Below are 26168 nucleotides of genomic sequence, written 5' to 3' on the forward strand. Positions count from 1 at the left end.
TTATTATCTAGTGTTATTATGAGAGTAACTGTAGTATGTAATGTATATTTATTAGATGGTGTTATTATGTGTGTAACTGTACTATGTAATGTATATTTATTAGATAGTGTTATTATGTGTGTAACTGTACTGTGTAATGTATATTTATTAGTTAGTGTTATTATGTGTGTAACTGTACTGTGTAATGTATATTAATTAGATGGTGTTATTATGTGTGTAACTGTACAGTGTAATGTATATTATTAGATAGTGTTATTATGTGTGTAACTGTACTGTGTAATGTATATTTATTAGATGGTGTTATTATGTGTGTAACTGTACTGTGTAATGTATATTTATTAGATGGTGTTATTATAAGTGTAACTGTACTATGTAATGTACATTTATTAGATAGTGTTATTATGTGTGTAACTGTACTGTGTAATGTATATTTATTAGATGGTGTTATTATGAGTGTAACTGTACTGTGTAATGTATATTTATTAGACAGTGTTATTATGTGTGTAACTGTACAGTGTAATGTATATTTATTAGATGGTTTTATTATGAGTGTAACTGTACTGTGTAATGTATATTTATTAGACGGTGTTATTATGTGTGTAACTGTACTATATAATGTATATTTATTAGATAGTGTTATTATGAGTGTAACTGTACTGTGTAATGTACATTTATTAGATAGTGTTATTATGTGTGTAACTGTACTGTGTAATGTATATTTATTAGATGGTGTTATTATGAGTGTAACTGTGCTGTGTAATGTATATTTATTAAATGGTGTTATTATGAGTGTAACTGTACTGTGTAATGTATATTTATTAGACAGTGTTATTATGAGTGTAACTGTACTGTGTAATGTATATTTATTAGATAGTGTTATGTGTGTAACTGTACTGTGCTATGTATATTTATTAGACAGTGTTATTATGTGTGTAACTGTTCTGTGTAGTGTATATTTATTAGATGTTGTTATTATGTGTGTAACTGTACTGTGTAATGTATATTTATTAGACAGTGTTATTATGAGTGTAACTGTACTGTGTAATGCATATTTATTAGATAGTGTTATGTGTATAACTGTACTGTGTAATGTATATTTATTAGACAGTGTTATTATGTGTGTAACTGTTCTGTGTAGTGTATATTTATTATACACTTCATGTAATGTAATGTATTTGAATGTGTTTTGGAACCCTTTTTTTTGAGAAACAGTTAAACAGAGCTCTGCGGTCTCGCTAACTTGATGAGAGTTAACTTCAATTGCTCTCAAGCTAGCGCTTTTACTTTTAACTTGTAATATGAGCGAAAAACCTTATGTGCGCAAACACCCGGGATAAACCCCTTTTTGCTCGCTTGTAACTGTTATCGCTCCACTCATAATCTAGCCCCAAATGGGTAAAAGAGTCAGAGAAAAAACAGAGAACTGAATGAGTTATATGGGTCTATTTATTATTGTGCGGCGGACATGATACGAAGTAGCGTATCATGTCCGCTGCACATCGATAAATGCCGACAGCATACGCTGTCAGCATTTATCATTGCACCAGCAGTTCTTGTGAACTGCAGGTGCAATGCCACCCCCTGCAGATCCGCAGCCATTCGGCCGCTAGCAGGGGGTGTCAATCAACCTGATTGTATTTGATCGAGTTGATTTCTGTCCACCGCATCAGAGCAGGTAGACAAGTTATGGAGCAGTGGTCTTTAGCTTGATTAATTGACCCCCTAGAGTCAGAGAGTAGACAGAGAACTGAATGAGTTAGAGCTAGAGAGAAGATGGAGAACTGAATGAGTTAGAGCTAGAGAGATGGAGAACTGAATGAGTTAGAGCTAGAGAGAAGATGGAGAACTGAATGAGTTAGAGCTAGAGAGAAGATGGAGAACTGGTACAATGAGAAGAAATCACTTAGCGCCTACTACTAATTAGACCCTTAGCTCTGATGGGTGACCCCTAGTGGTCAGAAACGTTTAAGAAAAATCAGAAAATATCAAAGCGCCAGCTGACCGGCAGGGTTCAAAATGTGAAACCAATTTCTTCACAATTGGATTAAAACAAAGTGGTTTATTCAAAATAATATTAAAAATATTAAAACATAGATTCTTGGCAATTTTTTGACAATCTTAAAAGAGTTTAAAACAATTGGTGTCCAAATCGGTATACATATAGTGGATTATCTAACATGGATCCACATGTTGCATTTAACAATAAAAGGTGCCTTCGAAATGAACAGTAAAACAAATGGTCCTATAGCAGTGTTATCTGTGGTAATTATGGATAACTTAAGTATGGTGGCTTAGAAACATCCAGAAATAAAATAAACGATCCTATAACAGTGCTACCTACTATAGTTATCAGACCGGTTCTCAGATTATACAATAAAGTATATGATTCTGTGACAATGTTACCTGCTAGAATATTTGCACAGTTTAAAACAGACCGGTTATAGATATCTCTAATGCGGTTATGTTTGAAAGTAACTTTTACACACGAATATGGCCAGAGTAGTTTTATCTCTCTGTGGATATATTTTTCAAATAAGTGGAAAGTGGGCTGTGGCCTCAACCCGTACCAGTTCCTTATGCTTTAAGTTGAAAGAATAGAACCGATCGACTGTACCTCACAAGGATCAGTGACCGTTCTCCGCTAGCGGAAAGATAAGAGGATGTGTGCTGAATACACGCTAATTGTGTGACAGGTAAGTTCGTGAAAAAGTCAAAATAAACAATACAAAATAGAAAATTCGGTTGGTGCTAATTACCAGGTCCCATGTGTAGAAATGCAAAAAAATAATTCTAAATTGCTAATACTAATAAACACTGTGTATCGATATTTAAAACCAAAATCCAAAATATGGCAATGAAAATAGGTGTTTAAAAAGGTGTATAGAAATCAAAACTTAAAACACGGATGTCTCCCAAATAATAAAGTGTGCTCCAGTGGATTCCTCAAATATCACTAGTGACCAGCATGATTACAGCCGACAAAATAATAACCAAAAAATAAAGATGAAAATAAGATGTTTTCGTTAATAGTCAAAGTTAAAGTGTTCCAAGTTAAGATAATTCCTCTTTCTGTGGTTTAACAGTCTATGTTAGGTATAATTGCCTGTAGCGGGGGTTGGGCTTCAGCGTCAATAGACAATTTGCAGCTCCAGCGTCACCCAGGTCTTTATTCCTTCTGCCGAAAGAAATAATAATAGTGCAGATGGTTTTTCAAACAGATATATAAATTGGAATGCTACTCACCAGTCGACGCGTTTCGGTCAAACATAGACCTTTTTCAAGAGTCTTGAAAAAGGTCTATGTTTGACCGAAACGCGTCGACTGGTGAGTAGCATTCCAATTTATATATCTGTTTGAAAAACCATCTGCACTATTATTATTTCTTTCGGCAGAAGGAATAAAGACCTGGGTGACGCTGGAGCTGCAAATTGTCTATTGACGCTGAAGCCCAACCCCCGCTACAGGCAATTATACCTAACATAGACTGTTAAACCACAGAAAGAGGAATTATCTTAACTTGGAACACTTTAACTTTGACTATTAACGAAAACATCTTATTTTCATCTTTATTTTTTGGTTATTATTTTGTCGGCTGTAATCATGCTGGTCACTAGTGATATTTGAGGAATCCACTGGAGCACACTTTATTATTTGGGAGACATCCGTGTTTTAAGTTTTGATTTCTATACACCTTTTTAAACACCTATTTTCATTGCCATATTTTGGATTTTGGTTTTAAATATCGATACACAGTGTTTATTAGTATTAGCAATTTAGAATTATTTTTTTGCATTTCTACACATGGGACCTGGTAATTAGCACCAACCGAATTTTCTATTTTGTATTGTTTATTTTGACTTTTTCACGAACTTACCTGTCACACAATTAGCGTGTATTCAGCACACATCCTCTTCTCTTTCCGCTAGCGGAGAACGGTCACTGATCCTTGTGAGGTACAGTCGATCGGTTCTATTCTTTCAACTTAAAGCATAAGGAACTGGTACGGGTTGAGGCCACAGCCCACTTTCCACTTATTTGAAAAATATATCCACAGAGAGATAAAACTACTCTGGCCATATTCGTGTGTAAAAGTTACTTTCAAACATAACCGCATTAGAGATATCTATAACCGGTCTGTTTTAAACTGTGCAAATATTCTAGCAGGTAACATTGTCACAGAATCATATACTTTATTGTATAATCTGAGAACTGGTCTGATAACTATAGTAGGTAGCACTGTTATAGGATCGTTTATTTTATTTCTGGATGTTTCTAAGCCACCATACTTAAGTTATCCATAATTACCACAGATAACACTGCTATAGGACCATTTGTTTTACTGTTCATTTCGAAGGCACCTTTTATTGTTAAATGCAACATGTGGATCCATGTTAGATAATCCACTATATGTATACCGATTTGGACACCAATTGTTTTAAACTCTTTTAAGATTGTCAAAAAATTGCCAAGAATCTATGTTTTAATATTTTTAATATTATTTTGAATAAACCACTTTGTTTTAATCCAATTGTGAAGAAATTGGTTTCACATTTTGAACCCTGCCGGTCAGCTGGCGCTTTGATATTTTCAGAAGATGGAGAACTGAATGAGTTAGAGCTAGAGAGAAGATGGAGAACTGAATGAGTTAAAGAGTCAGCAAGAAGACAGAGAACTGAATGAGTTAGAGCTAGAGAGAAGATGGAGAACTGAATGAGTTAAAGAGTCAGCAAGAAGACAGAGAACTGAATGAGTTAGAGAGTCAGCAAGAAGACAGAGAACTGAATGAGTTAGAGAGTCAGCAAGAAGACAGAGAACTGAATGAGTTAGAGCTAGAGAGAAGATGGAGAACTGAATGAGTTAGAGCTAGAGAGAAGATGGAGAACTGAATGAGTTAGAGCTAGAGAGAAGATGGAGAACTGAATGAGTTAGAGCTAGAGAGAAGATGGAGAACTGAATGAGTTAGAGAGTCAGCAAGAAGACAGAGAACTGAATGAGTTAGAGCTAGAGAGAAGACAGAGAACTGAATGAGTTAGAGCTAGAGAGAAGACAGATAACTGAATGAGTTAGAGCTAGAGAGAAGACAGAGAACTGAATGAGTTAGAGCTAGAGAAGACAGAGATCTGAATGAGTTAGAGCTAGAGAGAAGATGGAGAACTGAATGAGTTAGAGCTAGAGAGAAGATGGAGAACTGAATGAGTTAGAGCTAGAGAGAAGATGGAGAACTGAATGAGTTAGAGCTAGAGAGAAGATGGAGAACTGAATGAGTTAGAGAGTCAGCAAGAAGACAGAGAACTGAATGAGTTATAGGGGCCTTCAGGCTCGCCAGAAACACAAGTTATGTAGCAGCAGCCTAAAGAACGCTGCTCCATAACCTGTCCGATTGCTCTGAAATCAACCCGATCTAATACGATCAGGTTAAATGACACACCCTGCTAGCGGCTGATGGGCCGCAAATCTGCAGGGGGCGGCATTGCACCAGCAGTTCACAAGAACTGCTGGTGCAATGATAAATGCCAACAGCATATGCTGTCGGCATTTATCGATGTGCAGCGGACGTGATACGCTACATCGTATCATGTCCGCTCACACATTAATAAATTGACCCCATAGAGTCAGCGAGAAGACTGAGAACTGAATGAGTTAGAGTCAGAGAAAAAACTGAAAACAATGAGTTATAGGGGCCAATTTATCATTGTGCGAGCGGACATGATCCGATATTGCGGATCATGTCCACTGCACATCGATAAATGCCGACAGCATGCGCTCTCTGCATTTATCATTGCACCAGCAGTTCTTGTTTTTCAGGCACTTGATAATTCGGCCCCATAGAGTCAGAGAGAAGACAGAGAACTGAATGAGATAGAGTCAGAGAAAAAACAGAGAACTGAATGAGTTATAGGGGGATATTTATCAAAGCCTCAACCGCAAATACGCCGGAATTCCGCAGCGTAATTGTTGCGAGATTGATCCAACCTAATTATCAAAGCCTACAGACCGGCGAATGTTGAAATTTGTGACGTAACATACTATCCGCCGGTCTCAATTCGAAGCAGATCGATGCTTACGTCATTACAGATTTTCCAAATACGCATTCGGCTCTATTTGACACCTTTTCCAAGTTATCAAACTTTTAACAGGTAAGCTCGCGGCTATTCCAGCCCAGCGTACCTGGTTTTCAATCGGCCACCCTGGAGGCCGCGGATGCCATATATATCAATGGGAGTCTGAAAGCAGCGAAAGGTTATGTTCAATGCTGCCAGATACCCCATTGATTTCTATGGTTGAAAACAAGTTACGTTTACACCTAAAACCCTAACATAAGACCCGAGTCTAAACACCCCTAATCTGCTGCCCCGACATTGCCGCAATCTAAATAAAATTTATTAACCCCTATTCCACCGCTCCCCGACACCGTCACCACTAAATAAACTTATTAACCCCTAAACCTCTGGCCTCCCACATCACCACCACTATCTAAACCTACTAACCCCTAAACCGTCAGCCCACCACATCGCAAAAAAAACAAACGGCTAGATTTAGAGTTTTGCGGCCAAAGGGGTGCGTTAGCTATGCATGTTTTTTCCCCCCCGCACCTTTTAAATAATGCTGGTATTTAGAGTTCTCTGAAGGGCTGCGTTAGGCTCCAAAAAGGGAGCGTAGAGGCATATTTACCGCCACTGCAACTCTCAATACCAGCGTTGCTTACGGTAGCGGCTAGCTGGAAAAACAATGGGGCAGTTTGGGCTGAAAAAAAACCTAACACCTGCAAAAAAGCAGCGTTAAGCTCCCAACGCAGCCCCATTGTTTCCTATGGGGAAACAGTTTCTAAGTCTGCACCTAACACCCTAACATGAACCCCGAGTCTAAACACTCCTAACCTTACACTTATTAACCTCTAATCTGCCGCCCCCGCTATCGCTGACACCTGCATTATTGTGTTTTTTTACAGGCAAAAGAGCTGATTTCTTTGGGGCATGCCCCGCAAAAAGCCCTTTTAAGGGCTGGTAAGGTAATAGAACTGTTAACTATTTTAATTTAGATTAGGGTAGGGAATTTTTTTTATTTTGGGGGGCTTTGTTATTTTATTACGGGGCTTAGAGTAGGTGTAATTAGCTTAAAATTCTTGTAATCTTTTTTTATTTTTTGTAATTTAGTGGGGTTTTTTTTGTAATTTAGTTTAGTTTATTTAATTGTAGGTACTTGTAGTTAATTGATTTAATTTATTTATTGTTTGTGTAGTGTTAGGTTTAATTGTAACTTAGGTTAGGATTTATTTTACAGGTAATTTTGTAATTATTTTAACTAGGTAGCTATTAAATAGTAAATAACTATTTAATAGCTATTGTACCTAGTTAAAATAAATACAAAGTTGCCTGTAAAATAAATATAAATCCTAAAATAGCTACAATATAATTATTCGTTATATTGTAGCTAGTTTAGGGTTTATTTTACAGGTAAGTATTTAGCTTTAAATAGGAAGACTTTAGGTAATAATATTTAATTTATTTAGTTAGATTAAAATTATATTTAATTTAGGGGGGTGTTAGGGTTAGGGTTAGACTTAGCTTTAGGGGTTAATACATTTATTAGAGTAGCGGCGAGGTCCGGTCGGCAGATTAGGGGTTAATACTTGAAGTTAGGTGTCGGCGATGTTAGGGAGGGCAGATTAGGGGTTAATACTATTTAGTATAGGGTTTGCGAGGCGGGAGTGAGGCGGTTTAGGGGTTAATACATTTATTAGAGTAGCGGCGAGGTCCGGTTGGCAGATTAGGGGTTAATAAGTGTAGGTAAGGTAGTGGCGACGTTGGGGGGGGCAGATTAGGGGTTAATAAATATTATGTAGGTGTCGGCGATGTTAGGGGCAACATATTAGGGGTTCATAGGGATAATGTTGGTGGCGGCGGTGTGCGTTTGGCAGATTAGGGGTTAAAATTTTTTATTATAGTGGGGGCGATGTGGGGGGACCTCGGTTTAGGGGTACATAGGTAGTTTATGGGTGTTAGTGTACTTTAGAGCACAGTAGTTAAGAGCTTTATAAACCGGCGTTAGCCCAGAAAGCTCTTAACTACTGACTTTTTTCTGCGGATGGAGTCTTGTCGGTAGAGGGTCTACCGCTCACTTCAGCCAAGACTCTAAATACCGGCGTTAGGAAGATCCCATTGAAAAGATAGGATACGCAAATGGCGTAAGGGGATCTGCGGTATGGAAAAGTTGCGGCTTGGAAGTGAGCGTTAGACCCTTTCCTGACTGACTCTAAATACCAGCAGGCAGTAAAAAGCAGCATTAGGACCCCTTAACGCTGCTTTTGATGGCTAACGCAGAACTCTAAATCTAGGCGTAAATTAAGCTATTAACATCCCTATCTTAAAATAAATTTAAACTTACCTGTAGAATAAAAATAAACTATTTTAAACTATTAATTAACCTAGCCTAACTATTATCCTACAATTAAATTAAACTACCAATTAAATAAACTAAATTACATATTAAAGAAACCTAACCCTACTAAAATTATTTAAATATACAATTAAACATTATTAAATGTACTAAATTACAGAAAAAAAACACTGAGTTACAAAAAAAACAAACACTAAATTACGAAAAATAAAAAACCACATTATCAAAAATAAAAAAGAATTACACCTAATCTAATAGCCCTATTTAAAAAAAAAAAAAAACTTAGCCTACAATAATCTACCAATGGCCCTTAAAAGGGCCTTTTGTGGGGAATTGCCCCAAAAATATCAGCTCTTTCTCTTGTAAGATGTATCGAGTCCATCCATACTTGTGGGATATTCTCCTTTCTTACAGGAAGTGGCAAAGAGAGCACCCACAGCAGAGCTGTCTATATAGCTCCTCCCTTAGCTCCACCCCACAGTCATTCTCTTTGCCTACTTTAAGTACTAGGAAGGGTAAAGTGAGTGTGGTGACAAAAATGTTAGTTTTTATTTTCTCAAAAGTTTGTTATTTTAAATGGTACCTGTGTGTACTATTCACTCTCTGGCAGAAAAGGGATGAAGATTTCTGCAAGGAGGATGATGATCTTAGCACTTTTTAACTAAGATCCACTGCTGTTCTCACAAGGGCTGAAGAGTACAGGAAAACTTCAGTTGGGGGAACGGTTTGCAGGGTAAACTGCATTGAGGTATGTTCAGTATATTTTTTTCTAGACAGACTGTGATAATTCTAGAAAAGGCTGGCAATATCCCCATGAGGGAAGGGTAAGCTGTATTCAGACACTTAGTAGAAATCCCAGCTTGCATTAAGGGCTCATTAGTTACTGGTGACACTGATAGGAAAAAACGTTTTTGTTTTTATTGCACATATAACGTTTTTTGAGGGACTTTAAGGGGTCATTGTGGCTTGTTTAAGGGTTATTAACCCACATGGCTAGTTTAAGAAACACTCTGTTGTGTTTCTTTTAGGCCCCATAACATTGAGTGAGGTGGGAGGGGCCTATTTTCGCGCCTCAGTTGCGCAGTTTCTTTTCCTCAGAGACATCCAGCTGCTTCTCCAGAGGTTCCTACTGTGTTTGAGGGCTGTAAAGAAGTTTTTTTCCCCACAAATCATTCCTAAAGGGCAGGTAGGCGCCACAGCAGAGCTGTGGCAAGGTGCTGAACGTTTTTTTACCGTTTTTTGACGTTTTGTCAATCCGGTTTTTACATTAAGGGGTTAATTGTTTATTTGCATAGTTGTGCAAAGTTACTAAGGCTTTATGATACTACTGTAAAAATTTCGTTGAGTTTACTGCTTTTTTACACTGTTTTGCAGAGTTTGTGCAGCTTTTTTTCTCTTAAAGGCACAGTACTGTTTTTTCTAAGTGTTATTTGCTTTGATTAAAGTGTTTTCCAAGCTTGCTTGTTACATTACTAGCCTGTTTAAAGGGACACTATACCCAAACATTTTCTTTCATGATTAAGGTAGAGAATACAATTTTAAACAACATTCCAATTTACTTCTATTACCTAATTTGCTTCATTCTTTAGATATACCTTAATGAAGAAATAGCAATGCACACGGTGAACCAATCACAGGAGGCATCTATGTGCAGCTACCAATCAGCAGCTACTAAGCATATCTAGATATGCTTTTGAGCAAATAATATCAAGAGAATGAAGCAAAATAGATAATAGAAGTAAATTAGAAAGTTGTTTAAAATTGTATGCTCTTTCTAAATCATGAAAGAAAAAAAATTGGGTTTCATGTCCCTTTAACATGTCTGACACCAAGGAAAATCCTTGTTCAATGTGTTTAGAAGCCATTGTGGAACCCCCTCTTAGAATGTGTCCCACTTGCACTGATATGTCTATAAATTATAAAGAGCATATTTTAGCACTTAAAAATATTGCAATAGATGATTCTCAGACAGAAGGAAATGAGGGTTTAACATCTAGTTCTCCCCAAGTGTCACAACCAGTAACGCCCGCACAAGTGACGCCTAGTACCTCTAGTGCGTCAAATTCATTTACTTTACAAGACATGGCCACAGTTATGAATACAACCCTCACAGAGGTTTTATCCAAACTGCCTGGTTTACAAGGAAAGCGTGACAGCTCTGGGTTAAGAACAAATGCTGAGCCGTCTGACGCTTTAGTAGCCATATCCGATATACCCTCACAATGTTCTGAAGTAGGGGTAAGGGATTTGTTATCTGAGGGAGAAATTTCTGATTCAGGAAAGACGCTCCCTCAGACAGATTCTGATATGACGGTCTTTAAATTTAAGCTTGAACACCTCCGCTTATTGCTCAGGGAGGTATTAACGACTCTAGATGATTGTAACCCTATAGTGGTCCCAGAGAAATTGTGTAAAATGGACAAATACTTAGAGGTTCCTGTTTACACTGATGTTTTTCCAGTCCCTAAGAGGATTGTGAATATTGTTACTAAGGAGTGGGATAGACCAGGTATTCCGTTCGCTCCCCCTCCTGTTTTTAAGAAAATGTTTCCCATATCTGACACCATGGGGGACTCGTGGCAGACAGTTCCTAAGGTGGAGGGAGCTATTTCTACTCTGGCTAAGCATACAACTATACCATCAAAGACAGTTGTGCTTTCAAAGATCCTATGGATAAAAAATTAGAGGGTCTCCTGAAGAAAATTTTTGTTCATCAAGGTTATCTTCTCCAACCTATTGCGTGCATTGTTCCTGTAACTACTGCAGCTGCTTTCTGGTTCGAGGCTCTAGAAGAGGCTCTTCAGATGGAGACTCCATTAGAGGATATTATGGACAGAATTAAGGCCTTTAAGTTGGCTAATTCTTTCATTACAGATGCCGCTTTCCAACTGGCTAAATTAGCGGCAGAGAATTCAGGTTTTGCCATTTTAGCACGCAGGGCGTTATGGCTTAAGTCCTGGTCTACTGATGTGTCATCAAAATCTAAACTTTCGAACATCCCTTTCAAAGGAAAGACCCTATTCGGGCCTGAACTGAAAGAGATTAATTCAGACATCACTGGAGGGAAAGGCCATGCCCTCCCTCAGGATAGAACAAATAAAATGAGGACCAAACAAAATAATTTTCGTTCCGTTCGGAACTTCAAGGGTGGTCCCGCTTCAGCTTCCCCTGCTGCAAAGCAAGAGGGGAATTTTGCCCATTCCAAGTCAGTCTGGAGACCTAACCAGGCTTGGAACAAGGGTAAACAGGCCAAGAAGCCTGCAGCTGCCTCTAAGACAGCATGAAGGGGTAGCCCCCGATCCGGGACCGGATCTAGTAGGGGGCAGACTCTCTCTTTTCTCTCAGGCTTGGGCAAGAGATGTTCACGATTCCTGGGCCTTAGAAATTGTGTCCCAGGGATATCTTCTGAACTTCAAAGACTCTCCCCCAAGGGGGAGATTTCACATTTCTCAATTATCTGCAAACCAGACAAAGAGAGAGGCATTCTTACGCTGTGTAGTATACCTACATACCATGGGAGCAATCCACCCAGTTCCAAACTGTTTGTGGTTCCCAAAAAAGAGGGAACTTTCAGACCAATCTTGGATCTCAAAATTCTAAACAAATTCCTCAGAGTACCATCATTCAAGATGGAGACTATTCGGACTATTCTACCGTTGATCCAGGAGGATCAATATATGACTACCATGGACTTAAAGGATGCGTATATACACATCCCTATTCACAGAGATCATCATCAATTCCTCAGATTCGCCTTTCTGGACAGGCATTACCAGTTCGTGGCCCTTCCCTTCGGGTTGGCCACGGCTCCCAGAATTTTCACAAAGGTGCTAGGGTCCCTTTTGGCGGTTCTAAGACCGCGGAGCATAGCAGTGGCGCCTTATCTATACGACATCTTGATTCAGGCGTCGACTTTCCAGCTAGCCAAGTCTCACACGGACATCGTGTTGACTTTTCTGAGATCTCACGGGTGGAAGGTGAACATAAAAAAGAGTTCTCTCTTCCCTCTCACAAGAGTTTCCTTCCTAGGGACTCTGATAGACTTGGTAGAAATGAAAATATTTCTGTCGGAGGTCAGAAAATCAAAACTCTTAACCACTTGCCGAGCTCTTCATTCCATTCCTCAGCCATCAGTGGCTCAGTGTATGGAGGTAATCGGACTCATGGTAGTGGCAATGGACATAGTTCCTTTTGCCCGCCTACACCTCAGACCACTGCAACTATGCATACTCAAACAGTGGAATTGGGATTATGCAGATTTATCTCCTCAACTGCATCTGGACCAGGAGACCAGAGATTCTCTTCTCTGGTGGTTGTCTCAGGACCACCTGTCTCAGGGAATGTGTTTCCGCAGGCCAGAGTGGCTCATAGTAATGACAGATGCCAGCCTGCTAGGCTGGGGTGCTGTCTGGAACTCCCTGAAAGCACAGGGCTTATGGTCTCGGGAGGAAACTCTACTCCTGATAAACATTCTAGAACTGAGAGCGATATTCAATACGCTTCAGGCGTGGCCTCAGCTAGCTGTGGCCAAATTCATCAGATTTCAGTTGGACAACATCACGACTGTAGCTTATATCAATCATCAAGGAGGAACACAGAGTTCTCTAGCGATGATGGAGGTAACCAAAATAATTCGATGGGCGGAGGATCACTCTTGCCATCTCTCAGCAATCCATATCCCAGGGGTAGAGAACTGGGAGGCGGATTTCCTAAGTCGTCAGACTTTTCATCCGGGGGAGTGGGAGCTCCATCCGTTGGTATTTGCCCAGCTGACTCAGCTATGGGGCACACCAGAATTGGATCTGATGGCGTCCCGTCAGAATGCCAAACTTCCTTGTTACGGGTCCAGGTCCTGGGATCCCCAGGCGGTACTGATAGATGCTCTAGCAGTGCCCTGGTCCTTCAATCTGGCCTATGTATTTCCACCGTTTCCTCTCCTCCCACGTCTGGTTGCCAGAATCAAGCAGGAGAGAGCTTCAGTGATTCTGATAGCACCTGCGTGGCCACGCAGGACTTGGTATGCAGACCTAGTGGACATATCATCGGTTCCACCGTGGACTCTGCCAATGAGGCAGGCCCTTCTAATCCAAGGTCCATTCACGCATCCAAATCTAATTTCTCTGCGTCTGATTGCTTGGAGATTGAACGCCTGATTCTATCAAAGCGTGGTTTCTCTGAGTCGGTCATTGATACCCTGATTCAAGCTAGAAAGCCTGTCACCAGGAAGATCTATCATAAGATTTGGCGCAAATATTTTTATTGGTGTGAATACAAGGGTTACTCATGGAGTAAGATTAGGATTCCTAGAATATTGTCCTTTCTCCAAGAAGGATTGGAGAAGGGATTATCAGCTAGTTCCTTAAAAGGACAAATATCTGCTTTGTCTATTCTTTTACACAAACGTCTGGCAGATGTCCCAGACGTTCAAGTGTTTAGTCAGGCCTTGGTCAGGATCAAGTCTGTATTTAAACCTGTTGCTCCGCCATTGAGCCTAAACTTAGTTCTTAAAGTTCTTCAAGGGGTTCCGTTTGAACCTATGCATTCCATAGATATTAACCTTCTATCTTGGAAAGTTTTGTTTTTAGTAGCTATCTCTTCGGCTCGAAGAGTTTCTGAGTTATCTGCTTTACAGTGTGATTCACCTTACCTTGTTTTCCATGCAGATAAGGTGGTTTTGCGCACCAAACCTGGGTTTCTTCCTAAGGTTGTTTCTAATAGGAATATCAATCAGGAGATTGTTGTTCCTTCACTGTGTCCTAATCCTTCATCAAAGAAGGAACGTCTGTTGCACAATCTTGATGTGGTTCGTGCTTTAAAGTTCTACTTACAAGCAACTAAAGATTTCCGTCAAACATCTTCATTGTTTGTTGTTTATTCTGGTAAACGGAGAGGTCAAAAGGCTACGGCTACCTCTCTTTCCTTTTGGCTGAAAAGCATCATCCGTTTGGCTTATGAGGCTGCTGGCCAGTAGCCTCCTGAAAGAATTACTGCTCATTCTACTAGAGCAGTGGCTTCCACATGGGCTTTTAAAAATGAGGCTTCTGTTGAACAGATTTGTAAGGCGGCGACTTGGTCTTTGCTTCATACTTTTTCCAAATTTTACAAATTTGATACTTTTGCTTCTTCGGAGGCTATGTTTGGGAGAAAGGTTCTACAAGCAGTGGTGCCTCCCATTTAAGGTACCTGTCTTGTCCCTCCCTTCATCCGTGTCCTAAAGCTTTGGTATTGGTATCCCACAAATATGGATGAATCCGTGGACTCGATACATCTTACAAGAGAAAACATAATTTATGCTTACCTGATAAATTTATTTCTCTTGTGATGTATCAAGTCCACGGCCCGCCCTGTTTATTTAAGACAGGCAGCATATTTTTATTTAAAAAACTTCAGTCACCACTGCACCCTATAGTTTCTCCTTTTTCTTCCTAGCCTTCGGTCGAATGACTGGGGGGTGGAGCTAAGGGAGGAGCTATATAGACAGCTCTGCTGTGGGTGCTCTCTTTGCCACTTCCTGTAAGGAAGGAGAATATCCCACAAGTCTGGATGAATCCATGGACTTGATACATCACAAGAGAAATAAATTTATCAGGTAAGCATAAATTATGTTTTTACCTGTAAAAAAAATACAAACACCCCCCCAACAGAACAACCCACCACCCAACCAAGCAACCCCCCAAATAAAAAACCTATCTAAAATAACCTAAGCTCCCCATTGCCCTGAAAAGGGCATTTGTATGGGCATTGCCCTTAAAAGGGCATTTAGCTCTTTTAAATGCCCAGACCCTGCTGGTGCAATGCCGACCCCTGAAGACTCACGGCCAATAGGCCGCCAGCAGGGGGTGTCAATCAACCCGATCATACTCGATCGGGTTGATATCCGGCGATGTCTGCCCGCCTGCTCAGAGCAGACGGACAGGTTATGGAGCAGCGGTCTTTGTGACCGCTGCTTCATAACTGCTGTTTCTGGCGAGCCTGCAGGCTCGCCAGAAACACGGGGCATCAAGCTCCATTCAGAGCTTGATACATATGTCCCATGGAGTCAGAGAAAAGATAGAGAAGATACATTTCCCTTTCCAAATAACAAACCGAATATAAATCTTTAGTAGGCATGGGCACAATTTTGGGATTCAGCATTTGTTTGCATATGACTGCATTTGTTTTGGCGCCAAATATATCAGTGTGAAAGAGCAACACACGGATATCGGTACAAAGATCTATCTTTGTGTGTTGCATTTCACAGAATCCCATAATTTTGACTCATGTCTAATATTTAGTGACCTTACTAATGTGCCTGGGTGGGGGTCTTACCATGGTCACAGGGCCGACACCGCATACATTTCATTATGTAGTTCCATTGCTCTGTATATGTCCCATTGTCACAGGGCTGGCATTGCGTGTTAGAATGTTTAGTGCATCTCTTTGCTGCATACTGACCTGCAAGATGAAACAAATGATGAGATTACTGCTGCAGCACGCAGGGTGATACTAAACCTAATTCACTATCTGCCTGTCTAACTCACCATCTGCCTGTTTTATGGTGTATTATATCATTCTCATTTGTATTTATTTCATATTTCTGCCCCCTATATTTATGTGTTACTATGTGTATATACATATATATATTTATGTGTTAGTATGTGTATATACATATATATTTATGTGTTACTATGTGTATATACATATATATTTATGTGTTATTATGTGTATATACATATATATTTATGTGTTACTGTGTGTATATACATATATATTTATGTGTTACTGTGTGTATATACATATATATTTATGTGTTATTATGTGTATATACATATATATTTATGTGTTACTGTGTGTATATACATATATATTTATGTGTTATTATGTGTATATACATATATATTTATGTGTTACTATGTGTATATACATATATATATTTATGTGTTAGTATGTGTATATACATATATATTTATGTGTTATTATGTGTATATACATATATATTTATGTGTTAGTATGTGTATATACATATATATTTATGTGTTACTATGTGTATATACATATATATTTATGTGTTACTGTGTGTATATACATATATATTTATGTGTTAGTATGTGTATATACATATATATTTATGTGTTATTATGTGTATATACATATATATTTATGTGTTACTATGTGTATACATATATATTTATGTGTTACTGTGTGTATATACATATATATTTATGTGTTATTATGTGTATATACATATATATTTATGTGTTACTATGTGTATATACATATATATTTATGTGTTACTATGTGTATATATATATATATTTATGTGTTAGTATGTGTATATACATATATATTTATGTGTTACTGTGTGTATATATACATATATATTTATGTGTTACTATGTGTATATACATATATATTTATGTGTTACTGTGTGTATATATACATATATATTTATGTGTTACTATGTGTATATACATATATATTTATGTGTTACTGTGTGTATATACATATATATTTATGTGTTAGTATGTGTATATACATATATATTTATGTGTTATTATGTGTATATACATATATATTTATGTGTTACTATGTGTATACATATATATTTATGTGTTACTGTGTGTATATACATATATATTTATGTGTTATTATGTGTATATACATATATATTTATGTGTTACTATGTGTATATACATATATATTTATGTGTTACTATGTGTATATATATATATATATTTATGTGTTAGTATGTGTATATACATATATATTTATGTGTTACTGTGTGTATATATACATATATATTTATGTGTTACTATGTGTATATACATATATATGTATGTGTTATTATGTGTATATACATATATATTTATGTGTTACTATGTGTATACATATATATTTATGTGTTACTATGTGTATACATATATATTTATGTGTTACTATGTGTATATACATATATATTTATGTGTTACTATGTGTATATACATATATATTTATGTGTTATTATGTGTATATACATATATATTTATGTGTTACTATGTGTATATACATATATATATATTTATGTGTTACTATGTGTATACACATATATATTTATGTGTTACTATGTGTATACATATGTATTTATGTGTTACTATGTGTATACATATATATTTATGTGTTACTGTGTGTATATACATATATATTTATGTGTTACTATGTATATACATATATATTTATGTGTTACTATGTGTATATACATATATATTTATGTGTTACTGTGTGTATATACATATATATTTATGTGTTACTATGTGTATATACATATATATTTATGTGTTATTATGTGTATATACATATATATTTATGTGTTACTATGTGTATATACATATAAATATATATATATATACACATAGTAACACATAAATATATGTGTTACTATGTGTATATACATATATATTTATGTGTTACTATGTGTATATACATATATATTTATGTGTTATTATGTGTATATACATATATATTTATGTGTTACTATGTGTATATACATATATATATATATATATGTGTTACTATGTGTATACATATGTATTTATGTGTTACTATGTGTATACATATATATTTATGTGTTACTGTGTGTATATACATATATATTTATGTGTTACTATGTGTATATACATATATATTTATGTGTTATTATGTGTATATACATATATATTTATGTGTTACTATGTGTATATACATATAAATATATATGTATATACACATAGTAACACATAAATATATGTGTTACTATGTGTATATACATATATATTTATGTGTTACTATGTGTATATACATATATATTTATGTGTTATTATGTGTATATACATATATATTTATGTGTTACTATGTGTATATACATATATATTTATGTGTTACTATGTGTATATACATAAATATTTATGTGTTACTATGTGTATATACATAAATATATATGTATATACACATATTAACACATAAATATATATGTATATACACATAATAACACATAAATATATATGTGTTACTATGTGTATGTACATATATATTTATGTGTTACTATGTGTATGTACATATATATTTATGTGATACTATGTGTATATACATATATATTTATGTGTTACTATGTGTATATACATATATATTTATGTGTTACTATTTGTATATACATATGTATGTATGTGTTATTATGTGTATATACATATATATTTATGTGTTACTATGTGTATATACATATATATTTATGTGTTACTATGTGTATATACATATATATTTATGTGTTATTATGTGTATATACATACATATTTATGTGTTACTATGTGTGTGTATATACATATATATTTATGTGTTACTATGGGTATATACATATATATATTTATGTGTTATTATGTGTATATACATATATATTTGTGTTACTATGTGTATAGACATATGTATTTATGTGTTATTATGTGTATATACATATATATTTATGTGTTACTATGTGTATATACATATATATTTATGTGTTAGTATGTGTATATACATATATATGTGTATATACATAAATATTTACGTGTTACTATGTTACTATATATATATATATATAAATATATATGTGTATATATATATATATATATATATATATATATATATATTTATGTGTTACTATGTGTATATACATATACTGTATATTTATGTGTTAATATGTGTATATACATATATATTTATGTGTTAGTATGTGTATATACATATATATATTTATGTGTTACTATGTGTATATACATATATATTTATGTGTTAGTATGTGTATATACATATATATTTATGTGTTACTGTGTGTATATACATATATATTTATGTGTTATTATGTGTATATACATATATATTTATGTGTTACTGTGTGTATATACATATATATATTTATGTGTTAGTATGAGTATATACATATATATTTATGTGTTATTATTATGTGTGTATACATATATATTTATGTGTTACTGTGTGTATATACATATATATTTATGTGTTACTGTGTGTATATACATATATATTTATGTGTTATTATTATGTGTGTATACATATATATTTATGTGTTACTGTGTGTATATACATATATATTTATGTGTTACTGTGTGTATATACATATATATTTATGTGTTAGTATGTGTATATACATATATATTTATGTGTTATTATGTGTATATACATATATATTTATGTGTTATGTGTATATACATATATATTTATGTGTTACTGTGTGTATATACATATATATTTATGTGTTACTATGGGAATATACATATATATTTATGTGTTAGTGTGTGTATATACATATACAGTATATTTATGTGTTAGTATGTGTATAAACATATATATTTATGTGTTACTGTGTGTATATACATATATATTTATGTGTTACTGTGTGTATATACATATATATTTATGTGTTACTATGTGTATATACATATATATTTATGTGTTATTATGTGTATATACATATATAATTATGTGTTAATTAGTGATGTTGCGAATAGTTTGCCGGCGAATAGTTCCCGGCGAACATAGCATGTTCGCGTTCGCCGCGGCGGGTGAACATATGCGATGTTCGATCCGCCCCCTATTCGTCATCATTGAGTAAACTTTGACCCTGTATCTCACAGTCTGCAGACACATTCCAGCCAATCACCCTCCCTCCCAGACCCTCCCAGCTCCTGGACAGCAGCCATTTTAGATTCATTCGGAAGCTGCATTGTTAGTGAGAGGAGGGACGGTGATTTAATAGGGAAATTGATAGCTAGGCTAGTGTATTCAGTGTCCACTACAGTCCTGAAGGACTCATCTGATCTCTGCTGTAAGGACAGCACCCCAAAAAGCCCTTTTTAGGGCTAGAACATCATTTTTTTTTATCTTATTTTTTTCCTGTGTAATCTAATTGCAGTTGCCAGCATGTGTGCCAGGCCCACTTGCCCAGTGCCACCACTCATATCTGGTGTAACAGTAGTGTAAATAAAAAAAAAACGTTTTCGACTGTGAAACATCAGTCTGCTAGTGTAATCTAATTGCAGTTGCCTGCCTGCCAGAGTGTGTGCCAGGCTCACTTGCCCAGTGCCACCACTCATATCTGGTGTAACAGTAGTGTAAATTTAAAAAAAAAAAAATTTTGACTGTGAAACATCAGTCTGCTAGTGTAATCTATTTGCAGTTGCCTGCCTGCCAGCGTGTGTGCCAGGCCCACTTGCCCAGTGCCACCACTCATATCTGGTGTAACAGTAGTGTAAATTTAAAAAAAAAAAAACTTTTTTGACTGTGAAACATCAGTCTGCTAGTGTAATCTAATTGCAGTTGCCTGCCTGCAAGCATGTGTGCAAGGCCCACTTGCCCAGTGCCACCACTCATATCTGGTGTAACAGTAGTGTAAATTTAAAAAAAAAAAACTTTTTTGACTGTGAAACATCAGTCTGCTAGTGTAATCTAATTGCAGTTGCCTGCCTGCCAGCGTGTGTGCCATACCCACTTGCCCAGTGCCACCACTCATATCTGGTGTAACAGTAGTGTAAATTTAAAAAAAAAAAAAAACTTTTTTGACTGTGGAACATCAGTCTGCTTGTGTAATCTAATTGCAGTTGCCTGCCTGCCAGCGTGTGTGCCATGCCCACTTGCCCAGTGCCACCACTCATATCTGGTGTAACAGTAGTGCAAATTTAAAAAAAAAAAAAACTTTGACTGTGAAACATCAGTCTGATAGTGTAATCTAATTGCAGTTGCCTGCCTGCCAGCATGTGTGCCAGGCTCACAGCGTATACTGTGCCCACTTGCCCAGTGCCACCACTCATATCTGGTGTAACAGTAGTGTAAATTTAAAAAAAAAAACTTTTTTGACTGTGAAACATCAGTCTGCTTGTGTAATCTAATTGCAGTTGCCTGCTTGCCAGCGTGTGTGCCAGGCCCACTTGCCCAGTGCCACCACTCATATCTGGTGTAACAGTAGTGTAAATTTAAAAAAAAAAAAAACGTTTTCGACTGTCAAACATCAGTCTGCTAGTGTAATCTAATTGCAGTTGCCTGCCTGCCAGAGTGTGTGCCAGGCTCACTTGCCCAGTGCCACCACTCATATCTGGTGTAACAGTAGTGTAAATTTTAAAAAAAAAAAAACGTTTTCGACTGTGAAACATCAGTCTGCTAGTGTAATCTAATTGCAGTTGCCTGCCTGCCAGCATGTGTGCCAGGCCCACTTGCCCAGTGCCACCACTCATATCTTGTTTAATAGTAGTGTAAGTGTACATTTAAAAAAAAAAAAACTTTTTGGACTGTGAAACATCAGTCTGCTTTTTTGTGTCAGGCTCACAGCGTATACTGTGCCCACTTGCCCAGTGCCACTACTCATATCTTGTTTAATAGTAGTGTAAGTGTACATTTAAAAAAATAAAAACTTTTTGGACTGTGAAACATCAGTCTGCTTTTTTGTGTCAGGCTCACAGCGTATACTGTGCCCACTTGCCCAGTGCCACCACTCATATCTTGTGTAATAGTAGTGTAAGTGTACATTTAAAAAAATAAAAACTTTTTGGACTGTGAAACATCAGTCTGCTTTTTTGTGTCAGGCTCACAGCGTATACTGTGCCCACTTGCCCAGTGCCACCACTCATATCTTGGTTAATAGTAGTGTAAGTGTACATTTAAAAACAAAAAAAACTTTTTGGACTGTGAAACATCAGTCTGCTTTTTTGTGTCAGGCTCACAGCGTATACTGTGCCCACTTGCCCAGTGCCACCACTCATATCTTGTTTAATAGTAGTGTAAGTGTACATTTAAAAATAAAAAAACTTTTTGGACTGTGAAACATCAGTCTGCTTTTTTGTGTCAGGCTCACAGCGTATACTGTGCCCACTTGCCCTGTGCCACCACTCATATCTTGGTTAATAGTAGTGTAAGTGTACATTTAAAAAAAAAATGACAGGCAGAGGCAGGCCAGGCCACCCCGCAGGTGCCGTCATGGTCGTGGTGCTGTGAATCCCTTTGGCCCTAGAATAATGCCCAGTGTTCAGAGGCCACGTCCCATGAACTCGAAAAGTTCTGAGGACATAGTTGGCTTTTTAACACAGGACACCCAATCTTCTATAGCTTCCGCTCCGAACCTTGACGCACCATCCTCCTCCAGCTTATCTTCGGGCACCTCTCAAGTTACCACTCGCCCGCCTGCCGCCACCACCAACACTAGCACCACAGCCGCTTCACTTGATCTGTCAGAGGAGTTATTTACACATCAGTTGGAAGAAATGAGTGATGCGCAACCATCATTGACAGAGGATGTAGATAACAGTGATATGTCTCAGTCAGGCAGCATTACAGATATGGACGTACGGTGTGATGATGATGATGTTGTATCCGCTGCTACTTCCTTTGTTGATTTGTCAGATACAATTGAAGCGGTTGATGATGACGATGCATCCGTGGATGTCACGTGGGTGCCCGCTAGAAGAGAAGAAGAACATGGGGAAAGTTCAGATGGGGAGACAGAGAGGAGGAGACAAGTTGGAAGCAGGGGGAGGTCGTCGCAAGGAGCTAGTGGCACAGTCAGACAGCATGCATCGGCACCCGGGGTCAGCCAGACAGCACGCCAATCAACACATGCTGTTGCCACCACCAGAATACCGTCATTGCAGAGCTCAGCAGTGTGGCATTTTTGTGTGTATCTGCCTCTGACAACAGCAATGTCATTTGAAACCTGTGCCAAAAGAAACTGAGTCGTGGGAAGTCCAACACCCACCTAGGTACAACTGCTTTGCGAAGGCACATGATCGCACATCACAAACGCCTATGGGATCAACACATGAGTAGAAGCAGCACACAAACTCAAAGCCGCCATCCTCCTCCTGGTCCAGCATCTTCAGCCACGTCAACTACTGCTGTCCTCCTTGCCCCCTCTCAACATCCGCCACTCCGTCTCTCTTCCGGAGCAGTTCCTGCTCATCTGCCCACAGTCAGGTGTCTGTCAAGGACATGTTTGAGTGTAAGAAGCCAATGTCACAAAGTCACCCCCTTGCCCGGCGTCTGACAGCTGGCTTGTCTGAACTCTTAGCCCGCCAGCTTTTACCATAGAAGCTGGTGGAGTCTGAGGCATTCAAAAAATTTGTAGCTATTGGGACACCGCAGTGGAAGGTACCCGGCCGAAATTTCTTTGCACAAAAGGCAATCCCCAACCTGTACTCGATTGTGCGAAAGGAAGTAATGGCATGTCTGGCACACAGTGTTGGGGCAAGGGTCCATCTGACCACGTATAGCTGGTCTGCAAAGCATGGTCAGGGCAGGTATATCACCTACACTGCGCATTGGGTAAACCTGCTGACGGCTGCCAAGCATGGAATGCGTGGCTCTGCAGAGGAGTTGGTGACACCGCCATGACATGCAGGCAGGCAACCTCCTCGGCTGAGTCCTCTTCTGCTGCTGCGTCTTGCTCCACATCAACGGCACTTCCCCAGTTCCCCAGGTACTATTCCACATCCCGGATACGGCAGTGTCATGCCGTCTTGGGGTTGACTTGCCTGAAAGCAGAGAGTCACACCGGACCAGCACTCCTGTCCGCCCTGAACGCACAGGTGGATCAGTGGCTGACTCTGCACCAACTGGAGATCGGCAAAGTGGTTTCTGATAACGGAAGTAATTTGGTGGCGGCATTGAAATTGGGCAAGTTGACACATGTGCCGTGCATGGCACATGTGTTTAATCTGATCGTACAACGCTTTGTGCATAAGTACCCAGGCTTACAGGACGTCCTGAAGCAGGCCAGGAAGGTGTGTGGCCATTTGAGGCGTTCCTACACGGCCATGGCGCACTTTTCAGATATCCAGCAGTGAAACAACATGCCAGTGAGGCGCTTGATTTGCGACAGCCCGACACGTTGGAATTCAACACTCCTAATGTTCGACCGCCTGCTCCAACAAGAAAAAGCCGTTAACGACTATTTGTATGACCGGGGTGCTAGAACAGCCTCTGCGGAGCTGGGGATTTTTTTGCCACGTTACTAAACGCTCATGCGCAATGCCTGTAGGCTCATGCGTCCCTTTGAGGAGGTGACAAACCTAGTCAGTCGCACCAAAGGCACCATCAGCGACATCATACCATTTGTTTTCTTCCTGGAGCGTTCCCTGCGAAGAGTGCTGGATCAGGCCATAGATGAGCGTGAAGAGGAAGAGTTGTGGTCACCATCACCACCAGAAACAGCCTTATCAGCATCGCTTGCTGGACCAGCGGCAACGCTGGAAGAGGATTGTGAGGAAGAGGAGTCAGAGGAGGAATGTGGCTTTGAGGAGGAGGAAGACCAACCACAACAGGCATCCCAGGGTGCTTGTTGTCACCTATCTGGTACCCGTGGTGTTGTATGTGGCTGGGGGGAAGAAGATACCTTCAGTGAGATCACTGAGGATGAGGAACGGGACATGAGTAGCTCGGCATCCAACCTTGTGCAAATGGGGTCTTTCATGCAGACTACTTCGCCTTAACTGCAGATCTCGACACTCTGAGGAGCGATGAACGCCTTGACTACTGGGTGTGCAGGCTTGACCTGTGGCCTGAGCTATCCCAATTTGTGATAGAACTTCTGGCCTGCCCCGCTTCAAGTGTCCTGTCAGAAAGTACCTTCAGTGCAGCAGGAGGTATTTTCACTGAGAAGAGAAGTCGCCTAGGTCAAAAAAGTCTAGATTACGTCACCTTTATTAAGATGCATGAGGGATGGATCCCGAAGGGACTGACATTGGGCCATACATTAGAGTAAAAAAGGCCTGATGAGATGAGCTGCCTTGGGCTAAAAATGGTCCACACGCTGCTGTATTTTATCTTTGAATGCCGGATGACTTGCGTGACTTATCCGCCACCAACTAGGGTTCAAGCCGCAATGTTTTCGGGCACTTTCTGCCTGGGAAACAAACATCAATTTTTCTGGCTGCAGCTGCAACAATACCTAATTTTTCAAGCATGTGTACATGCCAAATTTTTCTGGCCTCTGGTGCTGCACTGTGGCTTCAAAAACCAAACCAAAAAAAAGGCATGTAACAGGGATTAAACTGAAAGGAATAGTACTATTTAACACACCACTCCTATCTGGTGGCACAATAGATTGCACGCGCAGTGCCCCAAATTTGAAGTAGGAGGACCGACCAAGCATCTTTTTCCATCTCCCGGTTCCTAACATCGATGCCATATACACGTCCCCTGGCGCCGCAACTGCCTCTGGGAACCTTACCATGGGTCACAGACCGCACGTCTTGTAATTCTCTGTCTGGGAAATTATCTATCTATCAAATCTATCTATTTATCTATCAAATCTATCTATCTACCTATCTATCTACCTATCGTATCTATCAAATGTATCTATTGCATCTATTGATCTATCTATCTAATCTATGTATCTATTTATTTATCTATCTATCAAATCTATCTATCTCGTAGCCGGACTGTTTTGTGACAGCCACTTGTGTTTCGGCCAAATGTCCGTCTGCCAAATGTCCGTCGGCTAAAAGTCCGGCCACGATTGCACGCGCAGTGCCCCAAATTTGAAGTAGAAAGACCGACCAAGCATCTTTTTCCATCTCCCAGTTCCTAAAATCCATGCCATATACACGTCCCCTGATAAGGGACGTAACAGGTATTAAACTGATCAGAATAGTACTACTTAACACACCACTCATATCTGGTGGCACAGTAGATTGCACGCGCAGTGCCCCAAATTTGAAGTAGGAGGACCGACCAAGCATCTTTTTCCATCTCCCGATTCCTAAAATCCATGCCAAATACACGTCCCCTGATAAGGGACGTAA

The 26168-nt window shown here is 38.4% G+C and overlaps 1 protein-coding gene across 1 annotated transcript in view; it reads right to left on the reverse strand.

Moving 5' to 3' along the window:
• LOC128640352 (tumor necrosis factor receptor superfamily member 6) overlaps positions 1-26168 on the reverse strand; it is a 205008-nt gene that overhangs the window by 155430 nt on the left and 23410 nt on the right. Inside the window, exon 2 of the mRNA XM_053692850.1 lies at positions 15706-15831. Within this exon, the coding sequence (XP_053548825.1) occupies positions 15706-15739 (34 nt within the window). The 5' untranslated portion in view covers positions 15740-15831. The remainder of the gene's footprint in view (positions 1-15705; positions 15832-26168) is intronic.

Source organism: Bombina bombina, chromosome 9, assembly GCF_027579735.1.
Source record: "Bombina bombina isolate aBomBom1 chromosome 9, aBomBom1.pri, whole genome shotgun sequence".
In the NCBI taxonomy this organism is placed as follows: Eukaryota; Metazoa; Chordata; class Amphibia; order Anura; family Bombinatoridae; genus Bombina; species Bombina bombina.